This window comes from Micromesistius poutassou, assembly GCF_964030765.1.
Source record: "Micromesistius poutassou genome assembly, chromosome: 14".
NCBI lineage: Eukaryota > Metazoa > Chordata > Actinopteri > Gadiformes > Gadidae > Micromesistius > Micromesistius poutassou.
In genome coordinates this window covers 4,716,547-4,737,803 of record NC_140284.1, presented here as the reverse complement: position 1 = coordinate 4,737,803, position 21,257 = coordinate 4,716,547, and the positions used below count along the sequence as shown (strand labels likewise).

The 21,257-nt window shown below is 44.1% G+C and overlaps 2 protein-coding genes across 2 annotated transcripts; one reads left to right on the top strand and one right to left on the bottom strand.

The window, feature by feature from the left end:
• Positions 1-5,019: 5,019 nt before the first annotated feature.
• Positions 5,020-9,477, bottom strand: tmem182a (transmembrane protein 182a). The gene is made up of 5 exons (XM_084478496.1): positions 9,080-9,477; positions 7,226-7,358; positions 6,821-6,919; positions 6,436-6,573; positions 5,020-5,852 (listed from the first exon to the last, which is right to left on the bottom strand). Exons 1-5 carry the CDS (start codon positions 9,236-9,238, stop codon positions 5,626-5,628), a joined length of 756 nt encoding a protein of 251 aa, XP_084334622.1. The 5' UTR covers positions 9,239-9,477; the 3' UTR covers positions 5,020-5,625.
• Positions 9,478-10,993: 1,516 nt separating this feature from the next.
• slc67a2 (solute carrier family 67 member 2) lies at positions 10,994-18,739 on the top strand (the record flags this gene model as incomplete). The annotated part of the gene is made up of 6 exons (XM_084478311.1): positions 10,994-11,164; positions 12,006-12,093; positions 12,417-12,460; positions 16,218-16,347; positions 16,675-16,884; positions 17,838-18,739. The coding sequence occupies 6 exons, from the start codon at positions 10,994-10,996 to the stop codon at positions 18,737-18,739; spliced, it is 1,545 nt and encodes a 514-aa protein (XP_084334437.1).
• Positions 18,740-21,257: the final 2,518 nt, after the last annotated feature.

Genomic DNA, 21,257 nt, shown 5'->3' with positions numbered 1-21,257 from the left:
TGCATTCACCTCCTCCTTTTCTCATTTCCTACACCTCTTACCCTCTCATTCCCAATCTCACTCAGCCTCAACCCTGATCACCCTCACCCCCAGCCACATCCACTATCTCCCTCATCCTCTATTCTCCTCCTCCTCCCCATCCCCCTCAACCCCCTCCCCCCCCCCCCCCCCCCCAGCACCCCCCCTCCCGCCCCTCCATCTCACTGCTGAGCACAGGTATTTGTTTAGGAATCTCTCGGTGGAAATTATACTCCATCTCCGGCGCTCCCTATCAACACACAATTATCATGGGCAATCATGCAGAACAGCACTGAATTCAGCTGGGAGTCCCACTCTGATGACATTACTGTCTGCAACTGGCTGGCTCTGGAGGTTGCCTTCCTCACACCTGCATCCACGCTCCCCTCGCTGCCTCCCAGCCCTGCTCTCTTCTGCCTTTCTTTCTTTCTTCCCCTTTTTTCACTCCTTCCTTTCTCCTCCCCCCTCTTTCTTGATTTCCTTATACATTTCCTTCACTTGTATCCTTTGTCCGTTTTTTTTTCCCCCGTGAATTATTTTCGTTCTTTCTTCATTGCTTTCCTTCTTCCTTTTGTTTTCTTCTTTCCGTTATTTCCCCTTTTCGTTCCTTAATTAGTTTGTTTTTCTTTTATTAATTTCTTTCTTGTTCTTTCTTTTTCTCTTTCAATTCTCTTTCTTTCTTTCTTTCTTTCTTTTTTCTTTCTTTCTTTCTTTCTTTCTTTCTGTCTTTCTTTCTTTCTGTCTTTCTTTCTTTTTTGATTTCATTCATTCTATCTTTCATGCTCCTTAATAAATTCTTTGCCCCTTCATATTTTTCTTCGTCTCTCTTTTTCATCAACTGTGTATTTTCACTATTTTTCCAGCTCCTCTCATACTGTCTTTTCTGAATTGTCTATTACATCATCTCACTACGACAGGACCCTACACATTGAAGATGGCAGAGAAGGTTAAAATCCCCCAAAAAATTGTCAATGTTATTAGAATTTTAATGAAACGGGAAGTCCTTAAGATAAGAAATCTATTTTGCAAGCAGCCAATTGGCTAATTTAAACTTCTAATACTGAGACCCACATTGTGATCCTTTCTGACATTGCAATATCTCCCATTTTCTACGTCACTTCCCATACTATACCTCACTTTGGCCTGCCATTTTAATATGCAATTTTATAGACATACATTACATTTATTCTATATATGTTGTCAATTGTATCTCATCGGTGTGGACTGGCGCAAATTAACCAAAAACAGTTCACACGCACGCACGTTTGCACGCACAAACACACACGCAAATGTGGACTCCACTCATTAGTGGAGTCATCTGCATCCCCGAGTCACCCCGTTACTTTGTGCGTTACATTTTGTAGCACACTTGGTTTCCAAAGATTCCCTCTGATGTTGTGTTCTTTCTGAACGTATGATAAGTATATTATGAAGCCGGGAAGGCAGCGGGGTGGATACACACTCACAGGACCCATTCAGATCCTGATCAAATGCTCCATTCATGAGTGAAATTACCATCCGTCTGTCGGCCGAGGTGTGAATACTTTCATCTGCAGATACTACCTCTGAAGTTGTGATTAAATGCATAACGCCACATAGACTAGTGATAAGCAAAATGGGATTTGTGCTCCTTAACCCTGCGTCTAAATCAAGTGAGATAACATTGCCCTCTTGTGGCGGTTGGAATTGGTGAAATCGAGTGGCTGAGGATTACAATTTGGACCACACGCAACCACGCACCCAACAATATGTACTTTGTTACGTTATATATATATTTTTTTTTTATTTAACCTTTATTTAACCAGGCAGATCATTAAGAACAAGTTCTTATTTACAATGATGGCCTGACAAAAAGAACAAGCTTCTTAGTGTGTGTGTGTGTGTGGGGGGGGGGGGAGGGCAGTGAGAAAGTGAGAAATGAATTGTGATCTAATGGTAATTTGGTAAAAGTAGTTCATAACCGTTATTATTTATTATTCTATTATATTTACATTCAGCATATTTCGAAATAAAAATAAAAATTTGTGCGAACGGATTCGTAAACAGTTCCCTCGGATTCCCAATCCGTGCACAGTGCAGGGATCTGGTATGTTCTACACAGCAGGGATTCCCCATGAAGCGTCGTGCATGAGTATAAGATATATTCAAGATGATGCAAACATAGTGTTTCAGTCAGAGAGCAATGACATACTCTGAGTGCTCTTAATGACATACTCTCAGTACATCAGCGGTGGGAGTTGCTTTATGTCATGCTGCAACTCGATCAGACTATAGCACAGGAGAAGGCACTGACAGGATGCTATGAACCAAATCCATCGGCACGGATTGGGAAAACCATGCACACGGTTTGGGAATCCAAGGGAACGGTTAAGAAGACCAAGCGCACGGATACACACATCAAGGTTTATTATCTGCCTTGTGACCCCAGAGGGCCCGTGGTTTTGAAATAAACCCTACAGCAAAAGAGAATGGACTACAACAAAAAAAAACGGCGCGTCTGTGTTGAACCGCCTCCAGGACTTGAAAACAAGGAGGTTCAGTTCAGACACACTATGTGCAACTTTGCTTCATTGGTATTCATGGTTCGTAGTCCCAGTCAAAGTAGTTCAGTAGGTGGCGATTAAGTTGCCATTTCTGAGATTACACTGAGGCAGGCTTTTAATCCCTCAAAGAACTCTTCAACTGTCAAACTAGTTTTTCCTCCTTTCCTTTTATACCAAAGAGCTGCCGCTAAACTACAATAGCGTCCGTGTAACAAGGAGAGGCCGGCAGATTATGTCAGCAGAAAAAAGTGAAAGTAAAGTAGAATGTTCCAGAGGATCCCGTGTTTCAGGAGGAGAGCTCAGTGGATCCGGATGGACCTGCCAATGAGAAGGAAGAGGAGGCCGGACAGGAGGGCGAAAGCGATGCCCACGGGGGCCAGCATGAACGAGGGGCCATAGTGGAGGGACAACTCGAACCCGGGACACAAGTTGGAGCGCTGGTAGTCCACGTAGAGATTCACCACGTCCAGCACCTGCACCCACAGCACGTACGTCACCACCACGCACAGCAGGAACACACCTGAGGGAGGCAAGGGAGGAGCGACGGCATAGGAGAGAAAAGACGAGGAGAACATTAACTCAGAAGAGTCTGTGTGTGTGTGTGTGCGTGTGTGTGTGTGTGTGTGTGTGTGTGTGTGTGTGGGTGGGTGGGTGGGTGTATGTGTGTGTGTGTGTGTGTGTGTGTGTTTGTGTGTACAAAAAACAATCAGAATGGTCATACATACATACACTTTCTTAAAATATAGGTTAGTGTTAACAATAAAAGATAATTCAACAATAACTCAACAATAATTATTAATAACGATAATTCTAACTCAAGAAATAACAACAGTCAACAACTGAGAGCCTCGGAAAGTTGACTAATTATGTTAGTTTAGACCTTACTGTCATTTAGCTTCTGTCGCTGTTCTTCTCTCTAACACGCACGCACGCACGCGCACGCACGCACACACACACACACACACACACACACACACACACACACACACACACACACACACACACACACACACACACACACACACACACACACACACACACACACTCCTCAAAAGGAGGATGGGGTTAAAGTTGCCAGAACGGTATACTGACTTTTTCAGGTTTATCAGAACATTCTTACAGCAAGTTGCCACAGAGTCACTCCCTGCCACACAGCAGCTGTAACTGGGGGTCAAGAGGTGGGGGAAAAGACCACCCCGGACCCCATGTCAGTTGTCGGCCAGCATGCTGGCCAGGTTCTGATTCAGGGAATTCAGCCCAATTATGCCACTTTATCGCGGACATGTCTCACCTATATTATATAGATATCCAAGTAGATTATGAGGTCTGTACTGAATTTGGAAAAAAATGACCAAACAATCCAAAATCCAGCTAGGATTTTTTTCCAAAGTATCAACAATGTATGTTGACGTATCAAAAATATTTACTCAAATATTCAAATCATAATAGAATTTTAGAATGATGTTGCATCTGTTGGCCAACGTTCAATTCGTCTTCCTATCCCTTATGTCTTGTTTTACAGCTCTGATTATAACTAACATGAAATGTGTGTTGTCTAATTTGGAAAGGTAAGATAAATGCGGCCACTCCGTCAGTTTGTTCAATACTATGAAACTTAAAAAATGTACATGACTAGCTTTAGCAGTAGGTGTGCCTAGCGTTGTGGTAGACTCCTGCACAATGAGTGTGCGGGCAGAGTGTGTGCAGGTAGACGAGTAGTTGGTAGACAGACAGGTAAGCATCCAATCATTTTATTTGGTCAGAATGAAATGATTGATGGCTTATGGTACGACTAATTACAGGACTGCGACAGTCATGGATACCAGATTTATTTTTGTGTTTACAGATAATTTATTGATTACTGTGGGGATGTTAAAATAATTCAAACAAAGATGATTTTTAAATGAATTGCCAACGGGTTCGAGTGGGTTGATTGTTGCATCTTCAAACGCAGCACTCCTGTCAAATAAACGTGTTGAGCATCTTTCAGATGCTCCTCAATCCTTTGCATGTGAAATAAAATGTATAAACAAGGACAACAGGGACCGAGAGTAAGACAAGAGGATATTTTCATAAAAGCTGCATCGTAACATTATTATATATCAAAAATAGCTATACATAAGGACTACTATCAAAATGTATTGATTCACACTTAGTGATGAGGAGAGCGATTATTCTCGTATGCCAAAAATACTTTTTTGATCTTGACCTCTTACTTTTCACGTGGGATTGTTTTTTATAGATTATACTTCCGTGTACAATATACATGTAGAAGTACTCAGGAATAGTTGAAACTGTGGTTATAATCTGTCACACTTTATTTGAGAGATATGTTAGATTATTTGCTGTAATAAAAAACTAATTGTTGGGTTTCAGGTTCAACCTATGGGATCCTGCAGCTCATCTACTATAGTCGTAAGTATTGATGTAAGTATAAATATTGAAAGCTCCCAAACCGTTAAGCTTGATACATTTCCCTTTATTTGTATACAATTTAATGTTTCAGGTTTATTTTGCTTTCATGTAATTAAAAAGTGCTAAATAACACACCGCGTCCCATATCCTAAATAACTATTGTGAGATTAAGCTCAAGTGGTGCCCATGGCAACCGAGGGGCAACACAACCACATTGTCGAGTGGTCTAAAAGTAACAGAGTCTGGACCAGCGCTTTTAAAAAAGTCTTGATAATACTACATTTTATACATTTAGCAGACGCTTTTATCCAAAGCGACAAACAACGGTTATTACACACACGTCAACCACGCAAAGCGACAGCCAGCTCGTCAGGAGCAGTTAGGGTTAAGTGTCCTGCTCAGGGACACATCGACACTCAGCTAGGAGGAGCCGGGGATCAAACCAACAACCTTCCAGTTACAAGTCAACCCGCTCTACCTCCTGAGCTACACCGACCCCTATTAATACTACTAAACAATATAAGCTTAACCAACTGAATGCAGATTCTCACAGCAACCAAGGAGAGGCCAGCAGATCACGTCAGCAGAAAAAAAAAAGGTGAAAGTAAAGTAGAATGTTCCAGAGGATCCCGTGTTTCAGGAGGATAGCTCAGTGGCAGTGGATCCGGATGGACCTGCCGATGAGGAGGAAGAGGAGGCCGGACAGGAGGGCGAAAGCGATGCCCACGGGGGCCAGCATGAACGAGGGGCCATAGTGGAGGGACAACTCGAACCCGGGACACAAGTTGGAGCGCTGGTAGTCCACGTAGAGATTCACCACGTCCAGCACCTGCACCCACAGCACGTACATCACCACCACGCACAGCAGGAACACACCTGAGGGAGGCAAGGGAGGAGCGATGGCATAGGAGAGAAAAGACGAGGAGAACATTAACTCAGAAGAGTCTGTGTGTGTGTGTGTGTGTGTGTGTGTGTGTGTGTGTGTGTGTGTGTGTGTCTGTGCGTTTTATACGGTCTGACAAGCTAAATAAATTAAAGTCCGAGCCAGGGGGAGTACTCTCGCCTCCCGAGAACAGCCCTCACTTAGTGCGTAAAACACCTTGTTTGCACTCTGCATTTACTGCTGTGATAATGCGACATGACGCTCAAATTGGTTTGGCGCAGAGATTCACAGGGTGACAACAATAAGGGGCATTTTTAACACCAAGGCATGTAACCCTATTCAAGTAGTACCCCCACATTTACTTATTAACCCCCAAAAAGCATAATATGGGACCTGTAAAATTAAAGTTATAAAGTGATTAACTTAACATAACTTTTTAACTCAAGTAGGGAGAAACCCCCATACTCCCAGCCAGGGGGCAAAAGTCAATCAAAAAGTCAATCAAAAAGTCAATCAAAAAGTCAATCAAAAAGTCAAATCAAATACAAGGAAGAGAGGAGGAGCGGCGCGTCCTACCAGACACCAGGAAGAGCCCGCCCCCGGCCTTGTAGAGCTGGTGGCTGGCGAACGGAGCGGCACAGATGATGACGAATCCCCCGACCACCGCCGTTGCTACGCCGATGAGCATGAACACGCTCCAGAAGCCCCTGTAGACTGAAAACACACACACAAGAAGCACTCGTCATCACGTCCCATGAACCACTGAACCACCAGAATGAACAGCCCAACCATGCACATGAAACGGTTTGAGGTAGCTAAGGTAGCGGATACAAGCAAGTAACAGATGCATACAAACACACACGCTCACACGGATAGACTCACACACACACACACACACACACACACACACACACACACACACACACACACACACACACACACACAGAACTACTTGACTTACTTATAGCGGAGTCATAGTTTGTAGCATTGTGGGCGCTTGGGTCCATAGGGAATGGGAACAGGTAGGCATGGACACACATTTTGGATTGTGGCTGATTTGCTGGATTGAGAGAAAAAGAAAGGAAAATGATAACACCATTATGACAGCATCATTTGGATTGTAAATCAAATCATCCAGAGCTATTTGCTTTAAAATAACATCAGGACTATAAAGTTTCGGAAGAATAAAGTGTGAGTCATGAACGAGTCTTTTCCATACATTTTTCCTTTATAAATCATTTTTATTCTGGCCCACCTTGACCTCCCCCCACACACACAAAAACCTGCTCCGTGAACATTAAGTGGTTAGGAGTCGTGCAGTGATCTTTCCCAATTTTAGCAAGCAAACTCAAACTCGCGAACTCACTGAGCCACAGTTTCCACATCAGGTGAGTGTCGTCTTCGCCTTGATCGATGCAGTCACACTTCCAGAAGAAGCCCTCGTGGTAGTAGGTGGTGGAGTCCGCCTGGACCTCGCCATTGAACACCAAATCTCCTTGCTGTTAAAGGAGGGGCCTATAATTATAATACGATGGAGAAATACAATTGTTGTGTATGTAGCGGGCACTATTCGTTTGGCGCAATGCTAGGTCGTCATGCTATTGAAATGAGGACACTGAAGGCAGCCGGTGGTTGGGTGAAAGTCCAGGGTCAAAGGTTGAGAGAAACAGGTTTAACTGAGAGCCATGGTAAGTTGACTAATTATCTTAGTTTAGACCTAACTGTCATTTAACTGTCATTTACAGAGAGGACAGCTGATGCTGTCCTCTCTCTCACTCTCTTTCTCTCTAACACACACACACACACACACACACACACACACACACACACACACACACACACACACACACACACACACACACACACACACACACACACACACACACACACACACACACACACACACACAGGAGGATGGAGTTAAAGTTGCCAGAACAGTAGGACTGACTTACATTTAATTATTCCAACTTTTCCGGACATGTCTCACCTATATTATATATACATCCAAATAGATTATGAGGTCTGTATTGAATTTGTAAAAAAAATCACCAAACAATCCAAAATCCTGCTAGGAGTTTGCAACAATGTATTCCAAAATATTGATTCATACATACAAATCATAATATAATATTATAATGATGTTGCATCTGTTGGCAAACATTTAATTCATCTTCCTATAGCTTGTTTTACAGCTCTCATTATAACTAACATTAAATGTGTGTCGTCTTGTTTGGAAAGGTGAGTTTAGTCTCTCTTTACTCCTTCAGTGTGTTCAGACTACACTACAAATCAATTTCATAGTGATGATCTGATATCAGATCTGCATGCCTGCTCCCATCCTGCAGCAAATTATGAGAAGCTAGAACTGCTGTAGCAGGCGATATTTGATGAACCACAAAGTATCACTGCTATTCAAGTAGTAGGGCTACTTGGTGAATCTATCACCGGGCATATATTATATCTGTGTCCTCTGCATAGCTGCACAACCACTACAGTAGGACAGTGTCCTGTTACAGGCAGAGGGGAGCTGCCAGGAGATGCCTGTCCGCTCTGCTGTCAACCCGAAGGTTGTTTGGATTGTGTTGTGTTGTCAGCTTAAAGCTGGGGTAGGCAACTTAGAGAAACCAGTAAGAATACGCTAGAGATTGAAATTATCCAACCCGCAAACATCCCGCCCCTCCCTTCAGGGTTAGGGTCTCACTCCCCGAAAACACATGACTAGCTTGCTAGCGTTAGCAATAGCTCTGCGGAGCATTGTGGTAGACTCCTGCACAGTGTGTGCGCAGGCAGAATGTGTGCAGGTAGATGAGTAGTTGGTAGACAGACAGGTAAGCCGTCCAATCATTTCATTCGGTCAGAATGAAATGATTGGACGGCTTAGGGGACGACTCATTACAGGACTTTGACACAGATACCAGGTTTATTTTGTTGTCTTATTGTATTTTATTTAATTAATTGATTACTGTGAGGACGCAAAAAGACAAAAAGACAAAAAAACAATTTGTCATACCCTGACTTAAACACAATGGATGCACAAATACTCAACTAGTCAACTCTTTAAAAAAAAATGGACATTCAACAATTTTGTCACCAACTTTCCCAAAAGATAATTTCATACTCATGTGTAGGCCTCCTTTCAAGGTCCATTGTGGAATAAACCAAACCAGAATCAAACACGACCAGATTCATAGCACTGACAGATCCATGTTGTTATGCTCACCTCAGTCGCCACTTCCCCGGGCCGGACAGACGCAGCGGGCACCGGCAAGCATTTCTCAGAGGCCAGGAGCCAGTAATCTGTTCCGAACGAGAGGAGGACGCACAGGGTGGCCAGCGCCCCAAAGATCCCCGCAAAGAACAGGGCCACGCTCAACTTCATGGCGCAGGCAGGCTGAAGAGCCACCTAATGGCACGGCCAGGAAGCAGCTGCTGTGAACAATCACAAGCTGTGCTTGCTCTCTGGTCCCCGGTCCTCCTTGTGTGATACAATAAGTCCGAAGAGGTGCGATGTGTCCCCACTCTGTACACTTGGGTTGTTCCTGGAACTTGGATCTCGCCTCCACTACAGTCTGTGAATTTGTTTGGCATAGCAGGTCTGTGCACATGACCCCCCTTGGACCCTCACTGCATCGAGACCCTCCCTCCCCCCTCTCCCAGGTTATTTTGGGGGTTTGATCCAAAGTGACTGCTGGTGGTCTTGACAGAGTGTTCCGTCGGGGTTGGGCGTGTGTGCGTGCGTGTGCATGGGTGGGGTTGGAGCAAGGGTGGGCTGGGGTGTGAGGGATCAGTAGGAGAACGTAAGGAACGTGCAGATCAACACGAAAATAACCACTGGCAACTGGACCCCCCCCCCCCCCCCAATGAAACACATGGGAATTTCAGGAGCGGGGGTGCAGGGGTAAACTGACTGAAGTCATAGGGAAGCTATTCCTATATCACCCTCTCTTGAGAACACACACGCATTATAAGAGCAGACGGGCTGCCATTTCCCTTGGCAGTGTCTGTAGATAGTAGTAGGCTGCTGGGGCTTTAAAAAGGAGCCCTCACACATGCGTGTCAATGTGGCTCTCAGCTGTTACCTGACTCCACAACAAGACACGGTCTCATGACATCAAGCCAGGGCTCTGATTAATACGCACCTTTAAAGGCTGTGCTGTGAATCCTATAGTACTACTACTGCATCTTTTGCTGATGTTGACATGATTATTATTATTATTATTATTATCATTGTTATTATTATTATTTGTGTGTGTGTGTGTGTGTGTGTGTGTGTGTGTGTGTGTGTGTGTGTGTGTGTGTGTGTGTGTGTGTGTGTGATAATATATACAGTACATATAGTTCAAATGTATATATTTAGTAATTATATTGAAAAGACATTCAGCAGACATACTGTACATATGTAAAAAATAAAGAAGATATTGACATATGATGACATTTAAATAGATTAGAAATGTTTGTATTTATATACAATACAATTCAAATTCTTAATTTATGATAGAATACAGATAGAAAAACCTGAAATTGTGTTGTTACGATAGTTACAATATACATAGTAGTACGTACTAGAGTTACATCCTTAAGAGTCACTGATCTCTGAAGTCCACATCAGACACGTGGTGATGTGCTTCCCTAGGCCAGAAGGTGGGGCACGAGTAACGAGAATTTTAACCAATACAGACTGAGCTGTCGATCATAATTACCTGACAAAAACAAAGAAATGCTTTGCATAGAGAACCCGGGATTTAATATTCATATTTTCAGGAACATATACAAATGATATATGCATGGTGTATTGAGGTTTATCATATTGTTACAATTAAAGGAAGTCCCATTGAATATGGGAAGCAGCCTTGGATGTATTATGAGAAGCAGCATGCAAAATTAAGCGAGCGTTCTGACGTAATCGGACGATACCAAATGTGAAGGGTTCCGCCATACGAAGCACATCGTAATGTATCTACTTACAAGCTATCGGTGTATTTATTCATGATATCTCGTTTTAAGATGGATTTATCCGTAGATTAAAAAAACACTCGGGCTAGGTGTTGTTATTTTATTCGCAAATAAGAAAAGCAAATCATCATTATACCACCCCTCATCAGTGCGGCCATAGCCTAAACCTACCAATGTTGTTATGGACGATCACCCGGATAGTGGGACTGTACTTCATCATATAACTGCTTCCGTATTGGATACCGGGAGCTTTACTTGCAGGAGAATGAATCACACAAAATGTAACACATTGTTACATAAACCAAGAAGACAGTCGCGGATTATAAAATGTGTCTATGTGGTGGGGTTCATGGTAAGTGAAACAATGCTGTATATGTTGCATGTCTGTGTTTGTGCTTTAAGAAGTCATGATTTGATGTCAATTTAAATGGTATAGATTTTGACCTTCCACCATTTAACTTAATGTTGCTGTAGTTGACTTGATTCCAATGCGTGGACAGGTTTTGTAGACACATTGAAGTAGGTTGATTGTTGCATCCTCAAACGCTGCACCCCTGTCAAACAAACGTGTTGAAAGGGTGACTGACTGTCTTTCAGATGCTCTTGCATCCTTAACATGTGAAAGGACATTTATAAACAAGTACAACACGGACCATTGGTGGTGGTTAGTGAGGTCCCCCCTTCACTGTAAAAGCGCTTTGGGTGTCTTGAGTGTCTAGAAAAGCGCTATATGAATTCAATTAATTATTATTATTATTATTATTATTATTATTATTCATTATTCATTTTTATTATTCATTTATTTTTTCATAAAAGCTACATTGTTCCATTATTATAATAATATAAAAATCTAAATATTTTGTGATGAGGAGAGCTATTATTCTCGCTGAGCTATTGGTTCTCATGGAATTTGCTTAAAGGTCCCCTTAGTAACTTAGTCAGAAAGCACTTATAAAAACCTAGGGATAGGCTGACCAATTTGCATAAATCAGGATCATTACTACCGGAGTATTAAACTGAAGAATGCAGATAGGCAGGTTAGGCTTCGGTTGATGTTGAATGAGTGTTTTCTTTCCTACTACCTGAACAGCAATTAGTCACCACTGTGTGTATGAGTGTTGTATGAGTTTTTATTGAGGAAGAACCTGTCATAATAATATATCCCTCTCGCCCCTTTGTCCCTGTTTGTACAGGATCTCTTCGGAGTGAGTATGATCATTCCTCTGCTGAGCCACCATGTGAAGCACCTGGGAGCCAGTCCCACGGTGGCGGGCATCGTAGGTGGGTACTAGACACTGCTGGCGCTCTGGTTGTATGATGGCGGTGACCACAGGACAGCCATGTGGGTTCACACCTTGGCTGTCATCCAGGCCACAACCACACCTAGCCTAGATGACGTATGAATTAGGAAAATATACTGATTTGATCTTGACCTCATAGTTTTCATGTGGGATTGTTTTTTTTTATAGATTATACTTCAGTGTAAAATATACATGTAGAAGTACTGAGGAATAGTTGAAACTGTGGTTATAATCTGTGACACTTTTATTTGAGACATATGTTGATTATCTGCTGTAAATGTAAAACTAATTGTTGGGTTTCAGGTTCAACCTATGGGATCCTGCAGCTCTTCTCCAGTACTATAGTCGTAAGTATAAATATTGAAAGCTCCCAAATCGTTAAGCATGACACATTTCTCTTTATTTGTATTCAATTAAATGTTTCTAAGTCATTTCAAGTTTATTTTGCTGTCGTGTCATTAAATAGTGTTAAACAACACACCCCGTCCCATATCCTAAATAACGTGAGATTAAGCTCAAGTGGTGCCCATGGCAACCGAGGGGCAACACAACCACATTTGTCCAGTGGTCTAAAAGTAAGGGTGTCCGGACCAGCCCTTTTAAAAAAGTCTTGATAATACTACTAAACAATGACCAACCGAATGCGGAATCCCACAGCAACCAAAGTCTCCCTGCACTCCGCCCAAGGCTGCTCTAATGGGCTTAAATCTTTGGGTCATGCAACAAATTAGAGAAATAAGGAGTCATCTGTGGTTCCCGTGCGGGAATGGGGAGAAAGAACTGGTGAGAACAGCCAGTTCTCTATGAGGAGATCTCCGCTGGCTACACCCAGAACACTGCAAACTCGATTGGTTTTAATTCTATTACACTGGCAGTTTTTTGTGTGTGCATGAGTGGTGTGTGCGTGGGTTTGTCAAGTCTTGGTATCAGGATGAACATGACCAGGTGTTGAGAGAGAGAGAGAGAGAGAGAGAGAGAGAGAGAGAGAGAGAGAGAGAGAGAGAGAGAGAGAGAGAGAGAGAGAGAGAGAGAGAGAGAGAGAGAGAGAGAGAGAGAGAGAGAGAGAGAGAGAGAGAGAGAGAGAGAGAGAGAGAGAGAGAGAGAGAGAGAGAGAGAGAGAGAGAGAGAGATTTAAAGAAATGTGGATTCGATAGGCTTGTTTTTAGTCACCTGATTTTTTTTATTTAATTCCACTGGACGGACCACATGAAAAAGACAGAAAGAAGAAGAGCACACGTTATGTCAAAGCTGTTGCCTTTCATGGAGACAGTTCCTACTGTGTCCCCATGTGTTAGTATGCTGATGTATGAATCTGCTGTCCATGTATGGATCACACTTCATAAAGGAATGGTTGTTGTGGAAGAAACTCAATTTGAGTGTCTTCTCTGCCCTGCAATGGTAGTTCTAGATGTACTTTCATAATATGGTTAGATGGGGGTTCAAACTTGAGTGGGGCGTTAGTGTGGATAACGTGGGGCAGTCATTGGCTGATCACATTCCCTGAATGGGTCCTGGAGACACACTGCAATTCCAAACTGTAGAAGCGAGAGGAAGCCGTCGGGTGAATCTCTAGCGTCTGTTTGTCCATTCATTCCATTCAGTTACCAGCTGGCAGCCCTCAGGCCGTCCCCTGGGCTATCTAATTTTACATACCTGTCATATGTGACGCAAGGCAGATTACATATCCAAATGAATCAAGGCTTTTTTGGCAAAGCTGGAATTATTTTTGAATATATTGATAATACATTATACATAAGACAGACCAGTTCTTACACTTTTCCATTGATTTTCCGCCTAGCAGACAGAGTCGGAACTCAAAGTGTGTGAGACTAATTTGTAATACACTGCACCTTGTTAAAGCCTCTATCTCTGGGTGTGGTCCGCCAGAGAGACATAAGCAGTCATAGAGAGGCCCGGTGGAGGGGTAAAAGAGCCAGGGTTTTCATCTTGGCTGTGAAGATGCATACATTTCCATGAAGAGTGCCGTTGGAGGAGCTGGTTCTCAGGGATATCATAAGCTTGTTTACCTTGATCTTCTAACCGATACTGAACAAGGAGCCCGCACTTCGCCACAGGTTGCTACAAAACTGCATTTAGGTTTGCTGTGTCGCCACACAAAACTCAAGTCAAGAAGGTGTTGCTCAATGGAAACTACCAAAACAAAACACGGGCAAACAACCAGTAGTTTACTATTGTAGGGCCACACAGATGGTGTGGCCCTACAATATACTATGTGTTCACAATGACCGAAGGATAGAACTAATATTAAAGCTCAGATGTCACCCGTTCCCCAAACAAGGTGACATCTGTATTGTATCCAAAAACAATGTACTAATCCTCCAACATGGTCATCCAACCTGCTCATGTTCCATTCTGCGTTTAAATATTGATGGCTGTCTTGACAGGCAGCAGGTCCATATGTAAGGCAAAGCAAGGCTGACTCCAGCAGTCTTAGGCCCAATCCCAATCATCCCCCTCGTCCCTACCACTCAGCACTTAGTGCATGGACATGTAGGGGTAGGGTGTTCACATGTAGGGTGTCTATCATCCGTCAATGTATTATAGACTACTTTATCAATAATACTATAAAGACGCTAGTATGCTGATCGCATTTCCCCCTTTGATGGCATATGTATGGAAGCATGTATTTAGGTGAATAAACTAAGTAGTAAGCCCTTGGTGTTAAGATTGGTTTTAAACTTCAAACAATCTGATTGGACACGCTTCGAAAGATCAGCCTCATCCGGTCAAATTTTGCATAGTTTGAACTCAGCGTCAGCGTCAAGATGGAAAATCCAAGAGCTCCATAGGAATACGCTGTACAGCGCTGACGTCTACACTCACTTAAACCTCTCTGGGTCTATTCTCAACCTGATGGCTCTGTATCCATTCCTTTATATCGATGGAAACCAATTCCCCATTTTGAGGCTGGGCATGGTATCGCAGTCCAAATGTGTTGTTGTGATGTTTGACCAGGATCTCCATCAAAAAGCTCATGTGTGTGTGTGTGTGTGTGTGAGGGGATTTAGATGTCAGGACAGGATAGCTTTAGTGAAAGAGTTACGGGGATGACGCTCCATCGCCTGTTTTAGCTGGTTTCTGGTAGCCATCGGGCCCTTCCCATCCCACCGCGTATTGCGCAGTCACAGCGGGCTCAGGATTCGACATTTTGATTAGTATGTTGTTATAACCACACCTGATCCCGCATTCCTGGTGGTCCGCCCGCGGGGTTTCTACATGCAAATTGTTTAATTACAGGTTGGAAGTGATATAATCATTGTATAAATTAGGCAGTACTGCTGGCTATGCCAAAGGCAACAGAAGATCAAACACTTCTCACCAAAAGTGTATAATTTTTAAGTTTGTCATAAGTGCCCCGATAAGATCTGGCCATCACCGGTTCTGTAGCTGTTTAATCTGTGGGTGTGTTAGCCGTTTACATTAACATTTAGGGCATTTAGCGGACGCTTTTATCCAAAGCGACTTACAAAACGTAAATTAGAGATCCCCTCCTGCTCTCTCTCCTGGGAGCAGCAGGGGGCTGGCCAGGCGGTGGGCCATCGCTGTCCCACCTGTACAGCTCTGGCCTCCTGCTGGCGACTCTAGAACGATCTAGTTCACCTACAAGGTGAAGCACCTTTTGAAAAATAAATGATTCATAATAATAACCAAGTCAATCTCTCCCATTTGACTATGACTTTTATGATGTTTTGACTTATGTCTATTCAAGTATTTAGGAGTGTTTTAGGAGTTTAGGAGTTTTTTACTACTATTCTTATTATCAGTATCTCCACTCTGGGTCCCTAACTGAAATATGTATTTGACTTTTAAAATAGAATCACCCCCTGCTTGAATATGCACAGATCAAGCGGAATTTTCAATATTAATTAACATAACATATAAGATAACACCTTTATAAATCCTGTATATAAATCGTGAATATAAAGCATATGTAGAGGGACATGGTTGTTTATGTTGTGTGTGTGTGTGTGTGTGTGTGTGTGTGTGTGTGTGTGTGTGTGTGTGTGTGTGTGTGTGTGTGTGTGTGTGTGTGTGTGTGTGTGTGTGTGTGTGTGTGTGTGTGTGTGTGTGTGTGTGTGGCAGGGTAGCTGGAGCGACGTGGTGGGGCGACGCTACTCTCTGCTGACCTGCCTGCTGCTCAGTTCGCTGGGCTACGGCTTGCTGGGGCTGTCCTCCAGCATCACCCTGTTTGTCATCGCTCGTATACCCGTGGGTGAGTAGGGATCCCGGGGTTACCGGCCCGGGATGGGCCAGGTGCCATAATGACATCTCTCACTGTACCAGCCCATTTTTTCATTTTTCCCTAAATGCCTTTTCTATAGATTTTCGTAACAAGCGGCAATGCCGTTACGTAGGCAATGCCGTAACACTCACGCATAACATTGTGCATCAACCATGCAATTCTGTATTGAGGATATGTCATTTTTATTTCCTCGGCCAGACCCCAAACCAAGGCTAATAGAGGGAATCCGTTAGTTGTGCAGACAAGGAGTCGTGTTATTAACTGCAAGCATGTGCCACACACCCTTTGTCCCCTCAGGGCTCTTCAAGCACTCGCTGTCCATCTGCAGAGCCCTGCTGTCGGACCTGGTGTCGGAGGCAGAGCGGCCCCTGGTGATGGGACACTTCAACGCAGCGTCCAGTGTGGGCTTCATCCTGGGCCCCGTGGTGGGGGGCTACCTGGCCGAACACGAAGGGGGCTTCTACACGTCCTCGTTCACCTGCGCCGCCATCTTCCTCCTCAACGCAGGTAAGGAGGAGGAGGAGGAGGAGGAGGATGATGGTGGTGGTGGTTGTGTGTGTGTGTGTACATTGCAGTCAGTGCACCGCGTTCTGCAGCATCAATTCCCTCTGCATGTTGCAGACCGACACGCGTATGAAATTGTACCGTTTTACAGACACATTCTCACTCTTGAGTTCAACTGCTGACGCAAAGGGTGTCCTTGTGCGTCTTCATTCGTCGCAGGGGGTTTGTAATCCCTCCACGGCGATATCTGACGCCCGGGGAAAGCGTTCCCGCAAATCTTTTTTCCGTACGATGGCAGGGCCAAGTACCGCCTTTTAGGGTTAGGGTAGTAGTGGTTAGGGTTAGGGTAGTAGTGGTTAGGGTAGAAGTGGTTAGGGTTAGGGTAGTAGTGGTTAGGGTTAGGGTAGTAGTGGTTAGGGTTAGGGTAGTAGTGGTTAGGGTTAGGGTAGTAGTGGTTAGGGTTAGGGTAGTAGTGGTTAGGGTTAGGGTAGTAGTGGTTAGGGTAGTAGTGGTTAGGGTTAGGGTAGTAGTGGTTAGGGTTAGGGTCGGGGTAAGGGTTACGCACTTATCACTGTTCGCCGTGGAGGGATTACATTGTAATGAGTTGAAAACCCCCTGTGTCAAATGAAGACGCACAAGGACACCCTTTGCGTCAGCAGTTAACGCCAAGACTGCGTTGGTTTTACATTAGATAAGACGCGCTTTCCCTTTTAAAAACATCCACATCCCAACACACATACGGCTATCCATGGACCCTTTTGACATGATGGTCTGTGTACTTATCTGGGAATAAAAGTGGTGCGTTTGAAGAGGATTTTTTATAGGAAGTAGGAAATCAAATAAAAAAATGTTTAAAACGTATTTCATCATTTGAACCATCGATTCATATTCTGAAGTCTCTGGCGTCACTGAACAATGAGCCGTCGACGTGTACTGACGGGGGTTGTGGGCTCCAGGGCTGGTGTGGATGCTGCCGTGGAGTGAGGCGCTCGTGAAGCGGACCGACGCCAACTCCAACAGCCACATCTGCGAGATCTGTCCCGACCACAACGAGAACGCCGCCAAGAACGGGGCCTACCAGAACGGCTCCTCGCAGGGGAGCAACCACCACGCCGCGCCCAAAGAGGAGCTCCCTGACCCGGGCTCCTCCCCCGTCCCGGGCAAGCCGTCCGCCGGCCTCCTCCCCCCCCGCCGCCCCCGCTGGAGGCACGTGTCCCTGCTGCGGCCCGCCTGGAGGCAGCTGGCCTCGGTGGGCTCCAGGATCCGGCTGGTGGCCACGTCGGACATGTGGGACCTGTTCCTGGTGCGGCTGCTCATGGCCGTCGGCATCATGCTGTACTACAGCAACTTCACCCTGGCCATGGAGGAGCGCTTCTCCGTCAGGCCCAAGGTGACGGGCTACCTGATCAGCTACAGCAGCACGCTGGGCGCGCTGGCCGGCTGCCTGGTGGGGCCCGTCACCCAGCTCTACGGCAAGGACATGCCCGCCCTGCTGCTGCACTCCACCGTGCTGACGTGCGGCCTCATCTTCCTGTACGCCGCCGCGCCCAACGTGAGTCAGGTGGTGCTCAGCTCCACCTTCTTCGCCATCTCCACCACCATCGGGCGCACCTGCATCACGGACCTGGAGCTGCAGCGGGGGGGGCTGCAGGCCAGCGGGACGCTGATCGGGGCCGGGCAGTCGGTCACGGCCGTCGGACGCATCCTGGCCCCGCTGCTCTCCGGACTGGCCCAGGAGTTCAGCCCCTGCGGGCCGCCCAGCCTGGGGGTCCTGCTGGCGCTGGCGGCTGCCGTCCTGCTCATGTTCCGGATCCCCAAGTGGAGCGGCAGAGGGAAGACCAAGATGGCCAAACTCTGAGAGAGAGAGAGAGAGAGAGAGACAGACAGACAGACAGAGAGAGAGAAAGAGAGAGAGAGAGAGAAAGAGAGAGAGAGAGAATGCGTGTGAGTGTGAGAACGAATGGCACGAGACTCTGGTTTCTACATGTCGGTCATTCACCAAAGACATTTTTTATTTTTTTTATAGGGTGCCAGTGGCAGACATGAGCAGTAGATCAACAAACTGTGCCTTTGTCATTCCTACCTCCAGAGGTAGACGGTTATAATTAGCATTTTAGGGCAACACGTGAACATTCAGGGCCGCGTTTCTTTTTAGAAGAGGTATGGTCATGTGAAAATATTGACCTAGAGACAGTGACTCTTCCTGTTGCCTTATTTGATAGCTTAACCACTATACTCCAAACCACTCCACTTTACCTTCACTACCACTACATTTCCCAAAAATAAGTTTTTTATAAAATATAGGTTATTGTCCACATACCCATCAAATGAGAGCATTTACCATTTGAATGTTTTATGTCAAATTAGCCCAGCGCTGGAGCATTTGACTGAGTCAACAAAAATCAATGGAAGTGCATGAGATTTAGTAGCTCCTTCAGTGAAGCGAGAGTAAAGTCCACCATTACTGTTTTCTCAATGTAACATTGAGTGAATCAAAAAGTTAATAAAAAATACCCTCACTTCACTGAGAAAGCTAGCCAATCTCATCTACTTTCATGGATATTTGCAAACTCTGTCATAGGCTAAATCGGTCTAATCGACACTGGGCTGATTGAGAAAAAGGTATGTTTGAGCAAAGGTAAGTCAGAAGATTATTTTAACTACAAATCCCAGAACTACAAACCCCAGAAAGCACGATATACTATACTTAATATCCTAAAAGAGGAAGAGGAGAGGGACCCTTTCTAAACTTTCCAATGAGAAACTCTTTAAGCGTGATTTTTAAGAGACTGACCTGAAGGTTAGAATATGGTAGTTTTTGAGTTGCAGGTTGGTCATACAACTCCTAACTACCTCAAGACACACACACACACACGCTCTTTGTTCAATATACTACTGAAGGTGTTTTTTATGGTGAGATTTTAGTCTGGTTTGTTATATAGCCTACAAACATTTACTGTATCCTATTTCATGTTGACTTTATTTACATTTGTTAACAAACAATGCTGAATTAGAAGATTATTTATCTTGGGTGAGGCTTTAGTGGCCACTTTAAAGGGTTTCTGTTGCTCGTTCAGTCATTTCACTCCTAAGTTACTGTTATGTATAAAATGGCAATTGATTTATAGAGACAAAGGAGCTGTGAAGATGTATTTAAGGGTAACCTTAAAGAAATAATGTAAATCCAGATTCTTTTAATAGACCACCGTGAATAAAATCTTTTTCTATTTTTTGAGTCTCTTGTCCCAAGGTTTTTTGTGTTGATAGCAGCATAGCACGGCCCACTGAAACCATGTCTATGAAGCAGTAAGGAACCAAAGAGATGCTATGGTGGTGATGGGTCCTCCAATTACATGGCAGGCATTGAGTGCACACATTCTCTCTGATGGATTTGTGGGATAACACAAATATAGTAGAATATAACATGAACACAAGAACAACAGGAGTTATGAGACAAATACCAAAACCAATAGTTATACCAGAAGTATTAGAAATAGTATTTCACATCGATGAGCATCAACTAATACAAACTGCTAAAACAAATGTATTCCCATATGCAGTCTATTAAAACAGTTATTGCTTTTATGATTAGCTACTTGGAGAGTCCTTAATACAATAGCATAACTAGAGTGCCATCTAGTGGACAAACATGTAGCACGAGTTTGTAAAATTAGGGGTTCAGGGATGAACGTGTGCATAAAACATATGGCGACGTTTGGCGACAGAGCACAAAAGAAAACATACACATTACTCTTGGATAAATACACGCATGCAAACAGGATTTTAAATAAAAAGCAGATGAATGCAAGCCTTGATTGAAACTTGCAACTTGCTAAGCCCGTCAACTGACTTGACAAACTGCATGTTGACAACAGTCAGCACTGGTCACGCAAGAACAGGGTCATGAGTAGGCCTATCTGGGAACTCAACAGTCAGCAAAGCAAAAATTCAGACTAATTTCACGACAAAGTAATAATCAATTGCAGCCGCCAGTTCAGTTGTGGACCACCAAAGACAAACAAAAATAATCAACTAATTTCTGCAACCCGGAATATATGAAATCGTAGAAAGAGGTTCCCAAAATGGTAGTGAGCAGCGTATTAATTCCATGTAGACAGAATGCAAACTGAATAGACTGAGGATATGAAGATCGAATCCAGAAGTTCCCAGTCAAACCACTTGAGGGCACTAACTTTCCCTCAAAGAAACAACAAAACCCGCCATGGAGCTGCACCTCAAAGCACCTCCATATTATTCATTTAAACCTGCAGGCGTTTACCCATTAGTCTCCTAAAAAGACAAAGGATCATTGAGTGGATTAACTCATTGAGGGGCACGTTTTACTCTTGAGAATATTTGTGGTTGAATTGGTCCAA

Excerpts from the sequence above, each read along its gene's own strand:
- tmem182a (XM_084478496.1), bottom strand. The coding sequence starts at position 9,238 with ATGAAGTTGAGCGTGGCCCTGTTCTTTGCGGGGATCTTTGGGGCGCTG. Across the intron at positions 6,574-6,820 it reads AAACTATGACTCCGCTATAA|TCTACAGGGGCTTCTGGAGC; the intron begins GTAAGTCAAGTA and ends GTGTGTTTTCAG. Across the intron at positions 5,853-6,435 it reads CGGGCTCTTCCTGGTGTCTG|GTGTGTTCCTGCTGTGCGTG; the intron begins GTAGGACGCGCC and ends TGCCTCCCTCAG.